At 47.3% G+C, this 13,499-nt stretch overlaps 1 protein-coding gene across 3 annotated transcripts in view; it reads left to right on the top strand.

Moving 5' to 3' along the window:
• DOCK2 (dedicator of cytokinesis 2) overlaps positions 1-13,499 on the top strand; it is a 409,258-nt gene that overhangs the window by 378,526 nt on the left and 17,233 nt on the right. For all 3 annotated transcript variants that reach the window (XM_045792086.2, XM_045792087.2, XM_087867813.1), the window contains 5 exons: positions 1,641-1,745; positions 3,783-3,924; positions 8,542-8,623; positions 9,835-9,919; positions 10,714-10,800. In XM_045792086.2, the coding sequence (XP_045648042.2) occupies positions 1,641-1,745; positions 3,783-3,924; positions 8,542-8,623; positions 9,835-9,919; positions 10,714-10,800 (501 nt within the window). The remainder of the gene's footprint in view (positions 1-1,640; positions 1,746-3,782; positions 3,925-8,541; positions 8,624-9,834; positions 9,920-10,713; positions 10,801-13,499) is intronic.

The raw sequence follows: 13,499 nt of genomic DNA, 5'->3' as shown, positions 1-13,499 counted from the left end.
AATAAAAACGCAAATTTGTGCTTTCTGATTAACAGATAAATCACATTTAAATGCTCCCCATCTGGCCATTCCCCATTAGCTCCTTGGTGCTGGTGATTTGGTGGGGGTAGGTGGAAAGTGGGGGAAGCCGGCCTAGCCTGCTCACACTGCAGATGCCAGGGCTTGGTGGGGAGGGGAAATGCAGCACACTTGGGCTGCTCCTGCCACTCGTACACCTCCCACCTATTTCCTGGCCACCTCAGAACTAGGACCCCGGCACCCCATCTTAGCCTATGTTGACAGACCAGTCCAGCTGTGTCCAGAAAACTCTAAAATGAGAGTCAGAATGTGGAGAGATGATTTATTGCTTCTTTGGGGGGGCATGGGTACTGAGTACAGTGTTCTTGTTAAAACCAGCTGAGCTGTTAGCTGTTTGCACTGCGTGTAAGATATGATGCAAATGCACACGTGTAGTCACACCAAGAGACACTGACATCAAGCCCGCACAAACATCCACATGGATGTTTAGAGACATGGAGACACACACGCCTTCTAAACATGTGCATTCACGTGCTTGAACACACGCACACACGGAGTGCACATGTATGCACACACATGCACACTTACATCCAGTACACATTTGTATACACATGTACATACACAGAATACACATGCACACACACATATACCGTACATTTATGCACGCACAGTACACATGTATGCACACACATGCACACACATGCACACATGCATGCACACATATGTACACATGCATAGGCACACTCACACATGTATGCACATGTACACATGGCACACATGCACGCACACAGTACACATGTGTGTGCTCACATGCACCCATGGTACACATATATGCACATACGCGTGCACATGGTACACACGTACACGTGCACACATGGCATGCATGTATGCACACACATGCACTCACAGTACAGATTCATGCCCCTGCTGATGTACGTGCACATCCCTGCTTCGAGGCTTGTGCTACACAGGCTTGTGTCCTTGCACATTTATCTCCCATATTGTATCAAATCTCAGATGCCATCGGTGCGATGTAGTATTTTTTTTTATGTATCCTGTCGTGATTTCTGTCTAGCTAATAGCAACTGTAAGATGCTATCAGATGTAAAGTAAAACGTAAACTGTTTTCAGAGATGTTAAAATACGAAAACCACACCTCTTAGAAATGATGAAATATGTTAAGTGTACATACACAGGAAGGCATCTATATCCAGAGATATTTATGCATCCAGAGAGCCTCATAAACACATGCCTGGTGTGCATGGGGGGGGAGCAGTGTGGTGAGGGGGGGCTCTGGACAGCTGGCTGGATTCAGCTCCGTACTTTCTAGCTGCACTATGAGACACCATTTCTTTCTCTGCAAAACAGAGATGTGATACTTGTGAGTTGTTACGAGGATGATGCAAGTAAGCAAGCTAGTACAGGAAGAGTGATCAACATGGAACCTGGCAGACGGCAAATACAGCTATTGCTGTGATGATTATGGACATATCCACGGATACGTAAACATGTGTCCTGGGCATCTTGGTATAATGATCATGTCTCAAGTGTGGCCTCTCCGAGCCGAATGCGCCTTCGATACACATCTATGTTGTTAAAAGCTATGAGTTTTCTCCTTTCAGATTCAGCAGGCAAAATTCTATGAAAACATCATGAAAATCCTCAGGCCCAAGCCAGACTACTTTGCCGTTGGATACTACGGCCAGGGATTTCCCTCCTTTCTGCGGGTGAGTGTGCTGGTGACGGAGACCCAGGCCAGGGGCCTGGGGCCTCTCAGCTGTCGCTTTGTGCTTCGAGGATCCACTTGTACTGAGACTCTGTGCGCTCCTCCCTCTGAGTGCTGCCTTTCCCCCCAGCACACGCCCAGTCCCCTCCATCATCACCACTCCCAGCCACCCCATGGTTCTCTGATCTGCAGCAACCAGAGCTTCCCCGTGAGGCAGTAGCTCCCCGTCCCTTGAGTGGGGCATTCAAGGAGAGCCAGAGGACCTCTGCCACCCAGCAGGCTCTGCAGAGCACTTGTTCTCAGACGTTTTGGGCTCAGGAATCTCTTTTCTCTCTGAAAAATTATTGAGGTCCTCCATGAAGTTTTGTATTTGGAGACTCTGTCTACATCTCCCATATTCAAAATTAAAACTAAGAAAATTTTAAAATATTTATCAATGTATTTAAAAATAATAATTAACTTCTCATGTGTTCATATAACTTGCATCTTTATGAAAAATAGGGTACATTTTTCCTTACTTTCCCATAAAAATGTGTGCAAACAATGAGATTGTTTCATATTTCTGCAAATCTCTTTCCTGTTTAGATTAGGAGAGGATAGCTAGGTTCTTATACCTGCTTCTGCATTCAGTCTGTTGTGATAATACATGTCATGCAGGCTCTGGAAAATTCTACTGTACATCTGAGCGAATGAGAGTGAAAAAGGCAAATGCCACCTGACCATTATTATGGAGAGTGTTTCTTGGTCTTATGAGGTCCTGAAAGTGTCCTAGAGACACTCAGGGGTCTCCGGAGCATATTTTCTGAACCAATGCTTTCGTGGATTTCCCACTGATCATGTACGGGGTTGGACTAGGTCAGTTATAGGTTTCCTTCCCATAGGACTCCTTCCCGTGAGCCTATGGTTCAGTTCTGAGGTCAGGGAGATACAAAAGAAATAGCCAATCTGATCTCTGACCTTACTTGATTTACGGTCCAGCCGAGGAGGTAAGTCTCTCACTGTTACCAGTCTGGGGAGGTCAGAGTGGGCTCACAGGAGTGAGCACCATAGCCTGCAGAAGAGGTAGATAGTAAGGCTTTCCTCAATGGGAAGGTGAGGAGAGGTGGCTTCCCAAACCTGATTGTTCATCAGAACCCCTGGGGAGCTTGTTAAAGATACATGTTTCTGGATCCTACTCCCATAGGTCTCATTTCAGCAGGTCTGGGGCAAGGCCTGGGGAGCTGAACGCCTAGAAGTCTCCTAGGCCCATCTGACAATCCTCTAGATATGAAAGCATTCATATGCAGAGGTGACAGATGTGGGTTTGGACTGACGGGCTTCTGGGCCATTAGAGGTGGCACAGATGGTACAGGGTTTCTCAACCTCAGCTCTAGTGACATTTTAGACCAGATTATTCTTCGTTATGGGGGCTGTCCTCTGCATTGAAGGTCTTTTTTAGCCTCCTGAACCTCTACCCACTGGGTTCCAGTAGCTCTCCCTCCCCCAGCTATGACGATGAAAAATACTTCCAGTTATTGCCAGTATCCCCTAGGAGGCAAAATCACCCCCAGTTTGAAAACAACTGATTTAGAGGAGGCTAACACAGCCAAAGAAGTGTAAAGAGTGTAATTCTATGGATTGAGAGCCAGGAGCCACCTGATGAAGGACCCGAATGCTGGGACCTTCCATCCTACAGACCCAGCCCATATGGCCCATGAAAGGCAGGAGGGACCTTTTGTGGTCATGTGAGCGAAAGTGCAGGTATGATACGTTGAAATCCGAGTGAGGAACAATTCTGAAAGCTATACACAGGACAGTCTGAAGAAGTTCTCAGCATCCATGATCCCCTCTCCTTTTAGAATCAATCTTTTTGAAGAAGTGGTGTGCCCAGCTGGGTCGGTGAGCTGAGCTCCTTGCTGGGGTGGGGAAGCAGGAAGGAGGGAGATCTATAGAAGGTCACCATGGCTCTGTGCTTATGTCACAAGCTTCCCAGCTTTCCTTGTATCTCCTTCTCCAAGCCTGGACCCTGAGATCTCTGTTGGGTGTCATTTCTCTGCAGAACAAAGTATTCATCTACCGAGGGAAGGAATATGAGCGCAGAGAAGATTTCCAGATGCAGCTGATGAGCCAGTTCCCCAATGCAGAGAAGATGAACACAACCTCTGCCCCTGGGGATGACGTGAAGAATGCCCCAGGCCAGTGTATCCTTGGAGAATGGCCCAACCAGGGGCCAAGCAGAGATAGCTCTGCTGCGACGTTAGCCCACAGAGCCCCACCTTAGAGCTTAGAGCTACTGCCAGAATCATTGCAGTGGTGCCAATTTTAGTGTCCAGCATGGGATCCAAAGAATCCATCTCGGGAAACCCTAAACGTTGCATTCATTGATCAATGCACTTATTCATTCACTCTCATAATGAATACTATCGAGCCCTGACTCGGTGCCAATCATTGTGCAAGGTGCTGAAGATCACACTCACAAAGTGGCCCTACCTTCAGGGAGCTTATAGTCTAGCAAGTAAAAGAGACATCAAACAATTGCACCATTAAATGTGTTTATAAAAATGGGATTAATGCCAAGAGAAAGCCGTGCAGGACACTGTGACTGGGAAGACAGAGAAGGCTTCCTTGAGGAAGGTAATGTTTAAAGTTAGCAACCAGCCAAAGTTAGTGGGAGGCAGGGAGAATGGCCCAGGCAGAAAAAAGGACCATCATGTGCCCAGGCCTCGAGTGGGAAGGAGTATAGCAGGTTCAAAGAACTGAAACAGTGCCACATTGCTCTTACAATAAGATCAAAACTCCTGGGCAAGGCCAGTAGGCTGTCCACCATCTGACCCCTGCCTGCCTCTCCAATGTCATTGCCCTCCTTCCCCACGATTCCTTCCCTCTCTCGTGACCCTCTGGCCACAGTGGCCTCCTTTCTGTTGCCTAAACACACCTAACTGGTTCCTTCTGGGCCTGTGCATATTCTGTTCCCTCTGCGTGTCATGCCCTTCCCCCAGCTCCTTTCTCACCCATCAGATCCTAACTTGGCGTCCCATCCTGGAAGAGCCTCCCCTGGTCACTTATCTAAAGTGGCCTTTTCTGAGCTCTTCATGACCCTCATATCTCAAACCTTATTTGTTTTCTTTAGAGAACTGATCTCAATCTGTTATCTTTTGTGCCTTTTAAAGGTCCACATAAGTTAGACTTCGTAAGCCCTGGGAGGCCAGAGGCCTGCACTGCCTTGTTCACTGCAGTAACCCCACCCCCACCACCTGCCCCAGTGCACAAAGCTGACACTGAGAAACTCCTTGTTGATTAATAGAGAGACAAGGGAAATGAGAGAAAGCAAAGAGAGATAGACAAATACCAACAAGAAGGAGGGAAGGACACAGGGAGGGAGCCAGCTCACTGGAGTCCACAGAGAAGGGCACAGGAAACATGAGGTGATGCCATTGAGGTTGGGTAGGTGGTGGTGTTTGTAGGGCCAGGAGCTGACACCGGGCAGGAGGCAGGACTCCTGGGGGGGCAGAAAGCATACAAACTCAAGGATCAGGCAGACAGCTGAGCCACCGTGGCTCTCCACACTGCACCCTGTAGCACAAATTAAGTTACAGTCTTTAAAACGGGGTTGACAGGTTGCATGGCTGGTCTGCTAAGTCTGCCGAACCTTAATCCAAATATTTTTCCCTTGGGTGATAAATATTCATCTGTAACCTTTTCATTATGCTCACCTGCCCTTCATGCCTGCTCTACCATGGTATTTGCGAGAGGAAATGTACCTAGTCCTGGGGCTGACTGGTTACAAATGTGATTTTGGTTACAGACTAGACAGGAGATTAGTACGAGGGCCCTTCTTTTTTTTTTTTTTTTTTTTTTAAGATTTTATTTATTTATTTGACAGAGACAGCCAGCGAGAGAGGGAACGCAAGCAGGGGGAGTGGGAGAGGAAAAAGCAGGCTCCCAGCAGAGGAGCCTGATGTGGGGCTCGATCCCAGAATGCCGGGATCACGCCCTGAGCCGAAGGCAGACGCTCAATGACTGAGCCACCCAGACACCCCAAGAGGGCCCTTCTTAAGTGGACTCCTGGTGTTGACTAGCTCTGTGGTCTTGCAGCTTGGGGCGGAGGGAGAGCATGTGTTACGGAGCCAGCTCATCATTTGTGGGCCTGATTCAGTGCCAGGAATCAGGTGGAAAAGGAAAAAGGGCTGACATTTGCTAAATGTCCTCTTCATGCCATGCATGAGATTGAGTGCTTTATAAACGTTATTTCTTTAGCTTCCATAAAACACGATAAGATGGATATTATTTTTGTCCTATTTCATAGGGAAAGAATGTATAGGGCAGAGAGGTAAAGTAGTTTTCCTAAGGTCACAAACCTAGTTAGTGATGGAGGTGAGATTTGAACTCCAAGATCTGTCTCAAAGTCTGTATTCTTTCTATAATGCCATCACTTTCATCAAGATTAATGAAAAGAATGTTCTTTATTAACTGTTCAGCATGCAACAGGCATTTTTCATGCATTGTTTCATATTATCCTTATAGTAATCCTATGAGTTGGGGATTATTACTCTCTGTATTTTACAAATAAGAAAACCAAGGCTCAAAAAATGTAGGCAGCTTACACAAGGACCTGGGAACTGATAGAGCTAGAATTCGAACTCAGGTCTGCCTATTGCCAAAATCTGCGCTCTTAATGCTCTGCTCTCTTACTTTTTCTAGTGGAGCCGACAAGCAACTTGGAAGGGTGACACATCTCATGTCTTCTCATTTAAGTCTCAAGTGGGGGAAGACATCTGAAGCAAAGGTCTCTTAGCTGAGTGTCTCCTATCTCCCACCATCCCCCTGTGCAGAACTTGGGGTCACAGTTCCATGCATAGATTCAACATGTGGTGAGACAGTCTAGCCATGCATCCTCCTGGATGTGATTTGAGGGCTCTGGCGTCCCTAGCTTCCCCAGGACAGGTTTGGATTCTCCTCTTAGACCAAGGCCAATTGCTAAGATCAGTAAATATGACCCAGAACCTTCTCTAAAACAAGGGTTAGCAAACTTCTCTGTAAAGGACCAGGTAGGAACTATTTTGGTCTTTGTGGGCTGTGTGGTCTCTATGTCATAACTCTTCGACTCTGTTGCTGTCCTGGAAGAGCAGCCACGGACAACACGTAAATGGATTAGTGCGAAACCAAAGTGGTTTCCCTCCCAGGGAAGGCTGTTGGCTATATGGCTTGAGAAAGAAAATGGTTTTCCCGAATATTACAGAAATCCTTCCACTGAGATTTGGCATTGTGTTCTCTCTCTCTCTCTCTCTCTCTCTTTCTAAGGGACTCTCATTTAATGTGGAAATATTCTCCAGTGGTAAAACAATTAAATCCCCAGCATATTAGTATGGACTGAGTTTATCAGAGGAGAACAATTAAATTAAACTTTGAATTATATTTTAGCCATTTCCATAGCCTCTGCCATCAGAAAACTCACAGTGTGGTGGGGAGGGTTTGGGAGGAGATGAAGACAGGGAGCTAGAGAGGTAATAGTCCCTGGAGAGTCAACGGAAAGAAAGGATCTCTGTCTGAGGGTAAATTGAATGCTCACGGAGCCTGTCGTGTTTGACATTTGCCTCAAGGGTTCACAGGGAGAGCAGGTGATGTGAGAAAATATTTCAAGCAAAGGGCATAGAAGAATCTTTTGGGTAGCCAGAGATAATGGTGGGACATGGGTTGGGGTCATATTAGAGTAACTTTGAATGCCAATAAGAGGAGTTTGTGATTCTTTAGTTTAGAAACTTCCAGTTCAGGAGAGAGTTTTCGGGAGTTATTGTGGTCATTGGGTAGAATGAAGGCATGAGAGTACTTGGATACCTGAAGAAGAGAGATGAGTAAAGGAGACATGGAAGGCAGAAGAAGGGAAGCAGAAGCCAGGGAATAGGACCAGTGATGACTGGTTTTATTTATTTGGATTGCCATGCTATCAGCTTAAAATGAATAAAGGTCTAGAATAGGCAGATAAAGCTCGCCTCACCTGTGCGGGTGGCAGGCATCACTAATCAATCATAGAACTCTTTCCCACTGAGCCTGGACATGGCCTTACAATCCTGCCACGGGAAGTTACTTTCAAGCTTTCAAAGTTGGAGTGCAAAATGATATCTACCTGCATGCTCCAAAGCAGTACTTCTCAAACGTGAGGAAGCGTAGGTACCACCTGAAGATTTTAAGGAACTACACACACTGATTCAGTAGGTCTGAGGGAGGGCTTGGGACTCAGCATCTCTGGCAAGCCTCCAGGTGATGTGATGATGCTATTCAAAGAGCCACACTGGAGTCTGGAGGTGAAGAACCCTGAGCGGGGGGCTAACAGGCCCAAATACAAACCTCTGTTCTGTTCTCACAAGCTGTGTGACCGTCAACAATTTGGCTTCTTTCACCTTGATGTCCTGTCCACGAGAGGGCGATGACTTACATTAATAACACTGCTCAGTGGGATTGGCGAGATGAAAGGAGACCAGGGGAAGATGGGCTCTGCGATTGATGGAGAACTATAAATTCATTAGATGGTGTTACTGTTAATATAGAAATGATGATGATGATTAAGGACTACTAACCAACTGTTAGCAGGGGCTGAGCCCTGGGATAAGGTTGCAAGTGGCAGGCAGTTCCGTTAAGGACCAGGGTGACTACTCACTTGTCATTAGGACATCGTTGGCGGCCAGCAAACTGAGGTCAGTCATTCAATAAAACTTGGCCTCAGAAGGGCTGTCCCAGGAGGTCTCACCTGGGACCTGCTATATTTGGAACTGTCCCACAGCCAGCAACACACTGTGAGCCCTTGACTGCAGGAATCCCAGACATCCAGTGTTTCACTGTCCAGCCGGTCTTGGATGAACACCCAAGGTTCAAGAATAAGCCAGTGCCTGACCAGATAATAAAGTAAGACCCACAGTTCATTGGAAGGGGGGATGGGGAAGAAAATCCCATGAGGCCTCCAAGCTGAGCTAGTGGCAGGACAGGCCCTGGTGACTTCCAGTTCTTTCTCTGGGTTAGCCAGCGTTTTATCCCTTTGCCTCTTGGGAAGAGAATCACCTGCCCCTCATTAGCCATCTGGGCTCTGCTCCTGAAAAGGCTGAAGCCTGAGATGGGAGGAACGAGGAACAGCAAATCCTCAGGAAGCAGCAATGACGAGCACTGAACTGGAGGTGACAGAGTGGTTCCAAGGGCTCCCTAGCCAGGCTGTGTGCCAGGCAGGCAACAGGCAGGGTGGGGACACAGGGGCAGTGCTCGTCCTGAGCACGTTCTTCCAAAGGGACACCTTGTGAGCATTTGTTGAGGCTGTGCACTGACAGAGGCTGTGTTCTGACTATGACAAAGGGGCATTAGAGGAAGCAGCCTGAAGGCGGGTCTCCATCCACTCAGAACCAGATCGAAAGGTCAGTGATGAGGCCACAAGGCAGGGGGTCTGTGGGGCACCCTTCCGGGCTGCCCAGTGTACCCTCGTCAGACCCGGGTGCACACTATAGCACCTGGAGTGCCTTTCAAAGGCCTCTCCTCTGGGAGGACAGTGGGAAACAGGAGGTCTTTGTGAGAGAGGCCTGTCCGCTCAGCGAGAGGCAGCCTGCCCCAGCAGTGCACACCAGTGCAGGAAGTTGAGCAGCTCTAACTCAGCTTGGGTCTGAGCCTCCCCTCACCCCTTCAGTCAGGCACTGTGGGCAAGGAATAACAACGATGCAGCTAGCACCATGCCCTGCTGGCCCCAGCGTGAGAAGCTCCCTAGAGATTCAGGAAGTGTGATCTGGGGGATGCTTGGGATACCTAAGGAAATCCTTAGAAGATACTCCTGGGACATGAGGCTAGGACCTTAGGCATATCTAGAGCCTCCGTTGAGGTCACAGGTGTGCATTAATGCTAGAATTCCAACTCCTTGGGTACTCTAAGGGGTACTATGTTCTCAGAGGACTTTAGTCTAGCTAGTCTAGCTTCTAAATCACTTTGCAAGGAGCACCTGACTTTAAATGCTACAACAAGGGTACCGCCAGACCTGAAGATGACTCTAAGGAGCCTCCCTGGACAGCACCAGGGCAGCTCGGGCTCCGTGTCGGCCGCCGGGCATGCTACCAGGGCCTCTGCCTCTTCCTGTCTTGCAGCTTTTATAAATCCAACTACGTGCAAAAGTTCCACTACTCCCGGCCTGTGCGCAAAGGGACCGTGGACCCTGAGAATGAGTTTGCCGTGAGTATCTCCCCTCCCCTTCAGCGGCCTTGACCATTCCCCCGGGCCACCTTTACCACCCAGAGCAGGTACCTGTCAATGTCAGAATGGGAGGGCATTTGATCCGAAGCAGAAAGAGGTAAAACTAACATCTATCGATATGATGACACCTATTCTCCAGGCTTTTCTATTGGGTTTGTCTTGAGCCTCTCCACTTTCGAGCTAGAGTCCAGGCCTTAGGTGAGATGCACTTTTCAACCACAGGGCATTCAGGCATTTCCAGAAGGTAGGAACCCTCAGGCTAAGCAGGGCTGTTGATGAAGTCAAACCTTCTAGGAAATAGTAATAAGAAGCCACAGCTATTTCAGTCCTCAGTATCCCCTGTGTGCTTCCCAGCTAGGGAATTCTGTCTGCTGTTTACAAGGCTGGCGTGAGGAGGCGGCTCTAAATTTCTCTTAGCTCTTTGTGTTAGACTGTGATTCTTCATATTTTGGGAGTCACTGGCCCTTTAAGAATGTAACACTGTGAACCCTACCCCCAGAAAATGCAGGTAGTTGCATTCAATATTGCTTTAAAATTCTAATGATCCAGAGATTCAGATTAAAATTTACCAGGCCTAAATTCAGGGAAAACATTGGGAAAGAATTCTTAAGGGTAAGGCGGGAGTGTGTTTCTGAGTCTTGCAACATTTATCTGGACTCTGGGTAGATGAGAGGTTTGGGGGCCTGGCTGGGTTCTTGCCAAATTTCTCTGATGGCCAGTTTTCATGAAGTGTGTTGCTTTCCTGCCCTTGCCACCCCCTGCTTATGGGACAGTCGATGTGGATCGAGAGAACCTCCTTCATAACTGCATACAAGCTTCCAGGGATCCTGCGCTGGTTTGAGGTGGTTCAGATGTCCCAGGTGAGTCTCCAGGCCTTCGGGGTGTAGCCAGTCTCAGGAGCCCCTTTAAACTATAAGAAGTCGACAAGCATTTGTTCAAAGCCCAGAATTCCAATGCAGGAAGGGACCTGTGGTACTGTCCAGATCACCTGTTTTCAGATCTTTCTTTTAAGCATCAGACAAATGTTTCCCCCTGGCAAATGAAACCTACACAGAATCTTATAATAAAGCTGATGAATGGGAGCTTCTGTGGTTGGGTGCAGCGGGGAGGCAGAGGGCCTAGAACACCATGCCCTCAATCCTACCTCCGTCTCTTCCTATCTCAACAGCACCTTGGGACTGCTCCGCAGAGTCCCACTGTGAACCCATTTTATAGTTGAATAAATGAGACTAAGAGAGAGGAAACCACACAGAGGCAAAGCTCTGGCTAGGCTGCAATTGTTTGAACTCCCCTTGGGGAGATAGCCTGTCTTTTGCTTCTCAACATACTTCAGGGTCTCCACGTCCTTAAGCAGTCAAGGATCTTGCAGCTCCCAGGATGCAAAGGAAAGGCCAGGGTGGTCGTGAAGAAACTTGAAACATGGGGACATACTCAGGGTGTCATTCATTTATTTATTTAATAAATATTTAATGAGTACCCAACCCATGTCAAGCACCTAGAGATTTTTCAGTAGAGCTTACAATCTAGCAGGGAAGACATTCTGTAAAGTTGAAATAAGTATAATAATGTCATGGTAATAAGCAGTATGGGGAAAAATAAAGGAAAGGTGGTGGTGGAGAGATGCTACATTGAATAGGGGGCCCAGAGAACGCCACCCTGCCAAAATGGCTTTCGAGCAAATCCCTGGTGGAGGTCAGGGAGTGATCCGCACGAATATTACAGAGAAGGACATTCTAGCAGAGGGGCCAGCAAGTGTACAAGCCCTGGGACGAAACATGCTTGTACTTGCCTCACAGCAAGTGAGGGTGAGTAGTAGGACCCTGATACCAGATCCTGTAGGACCTCGTAGGCCACCATAAGGACTTTGGCTTTTCCACTAACCATGAGCAGAGGAAGGACATGATCTGACTGATGTTGTCAAGCTACTGGATTACCGGCTTGAGACCACCCCTCTCTAGCCCTTAATGTCCCCCAGCAGCTTGATGGCCCTCCGATCTCTCTTCATGGGCTTGGCCTAGACCTTAGGGAAAACATCATAATGCTGATGACATCAGCAAACTTCTATCAAGCATGTGCTGGACTGTTCACATGCACGATCTCATTTAAACCGCTCCACAGTCCTACAAAGTAGATATTCTTATTCTCCCACTTCACAGATGAGGGAACTGATGTACTGTGTGAGTTTGTGGGTTATTTAAGCTTAGCGAAAGAAGTGGGGTTCGATTTTCACCTCCTGTATCAGACGTCTGGACCAGATTCACTCTCTCCTTCCTGAACATGTCCCCAGCCCATCCCGACATCAGTGGCACCCTGGAAAGAAAAAAGTATTCATGTTCTTTACTCATGGGACACATTAGGACATGATAAGCTTTGACAGGTGTCCCAGGCACAGTATCAAGGGCTTTACAGCGTTATCCCATCTAATGCTCACAAAACCCTGCGATGTACGTACTCTTACTAATCCCATTTTTGAGGTGAGGAATCAGAAACTTTCTGCTAATATGTAGCCTCCACCCGTTGGCCCTGGCTGTGTCTTATCCTCTGGTGGCGCTCTGCTCTAGCTGCCCCTGCTAGCCTGTGGGCAACCTGAGGGAGTCCCTGCTCTGCTCCCTGCCCTTCCCACCGCCCCCCAGCCCCTCTATGGTGTTTCTCCTCAAAGCACCCATCACCCCCAATAGACTCATAATTTGCTTGTGGGTTTATTTTTAATATCTAGAATTTTAAACATAACATATTGGAATATAATCTCCACTAGGATATAAGCTCCAGGAAGAGAGATTTTTTTTGTCTGTTTTGTTCCCTACCATATCTCTGAGTGCAAAAATTAGTCTCGGGCACATAATTGGTGCTCAAGATTATTATTTGCTAAGTAAAGCCATCAATCAATCACTCAGTTAATAAGCAGAAATCCTTAATATCTGGGCTGGTTATCTTGTTTTGTGAACTCAGGATTGTGAAGTTAGGACAGAGTCAACCTTTTTGTTTTGCCTCGTTTATCCGGATGCCTTCTGAGAGAAGGGGTTTGGAAAACATCCAAAAAGCTTATCGGAGTGAACTTACCGCTAATAGCCTCTCTTAGTTGAGTTACCAAGAACTTCAGGATGTCTCAGACATAAAAGTTTCATGCCTGCCGAGTGAGTTCATTTTCAAAAATCTGTTTTTGTCCTATGTGTATTGGTATCTTGCTGTCGGTTGTTTCTTGCACGAACTGTCATGACTACAGTACTATTTGTACAGAGTGGTGTTTTCCGATTGAATTCCAGTGTCAGTTCTGTGAATCGAGGGTCCTTTCCTTGTGCTTGGACCTGGGAACACTCAGTCTTCCCAAGGGCTCGGAGAGCCACTTTCAGCTGGGGCACTAACAAGCTATGTATGTTGACAAATGCTGTATATCTCTGGGCCTTAGTTTTCATTACCTGTACGATAGAGATTGAAAAACTATGGAATTTCAGAGCTGAAAGGCACTGCAGAGGTCAGTTAGTCCAAGAGCTACAAATTCAAAAACCTTCCGAACCCAGGAAGATACTAAATATGTGAAATCCTCTCATTAAGACAGCAA

This window comes from Ursus americanus, chromosome 15 (genome assembly GCF_024610735.1).
Source record: "Ursus americanus isolate L20-20 chromosome 15, mUrsAme1.1.p, whole genome shotgun sequence".
Classification (NCBI taxonomy): domain Eukaryota; kingdom Metazoa; phylum Chordata; class Mammalia; order Carnivora; family Ursidae; genus Ursus; species Ursus americanus.
This window is presented reverse-complemented; position numbering and strand designations above follow the sequence as displayed.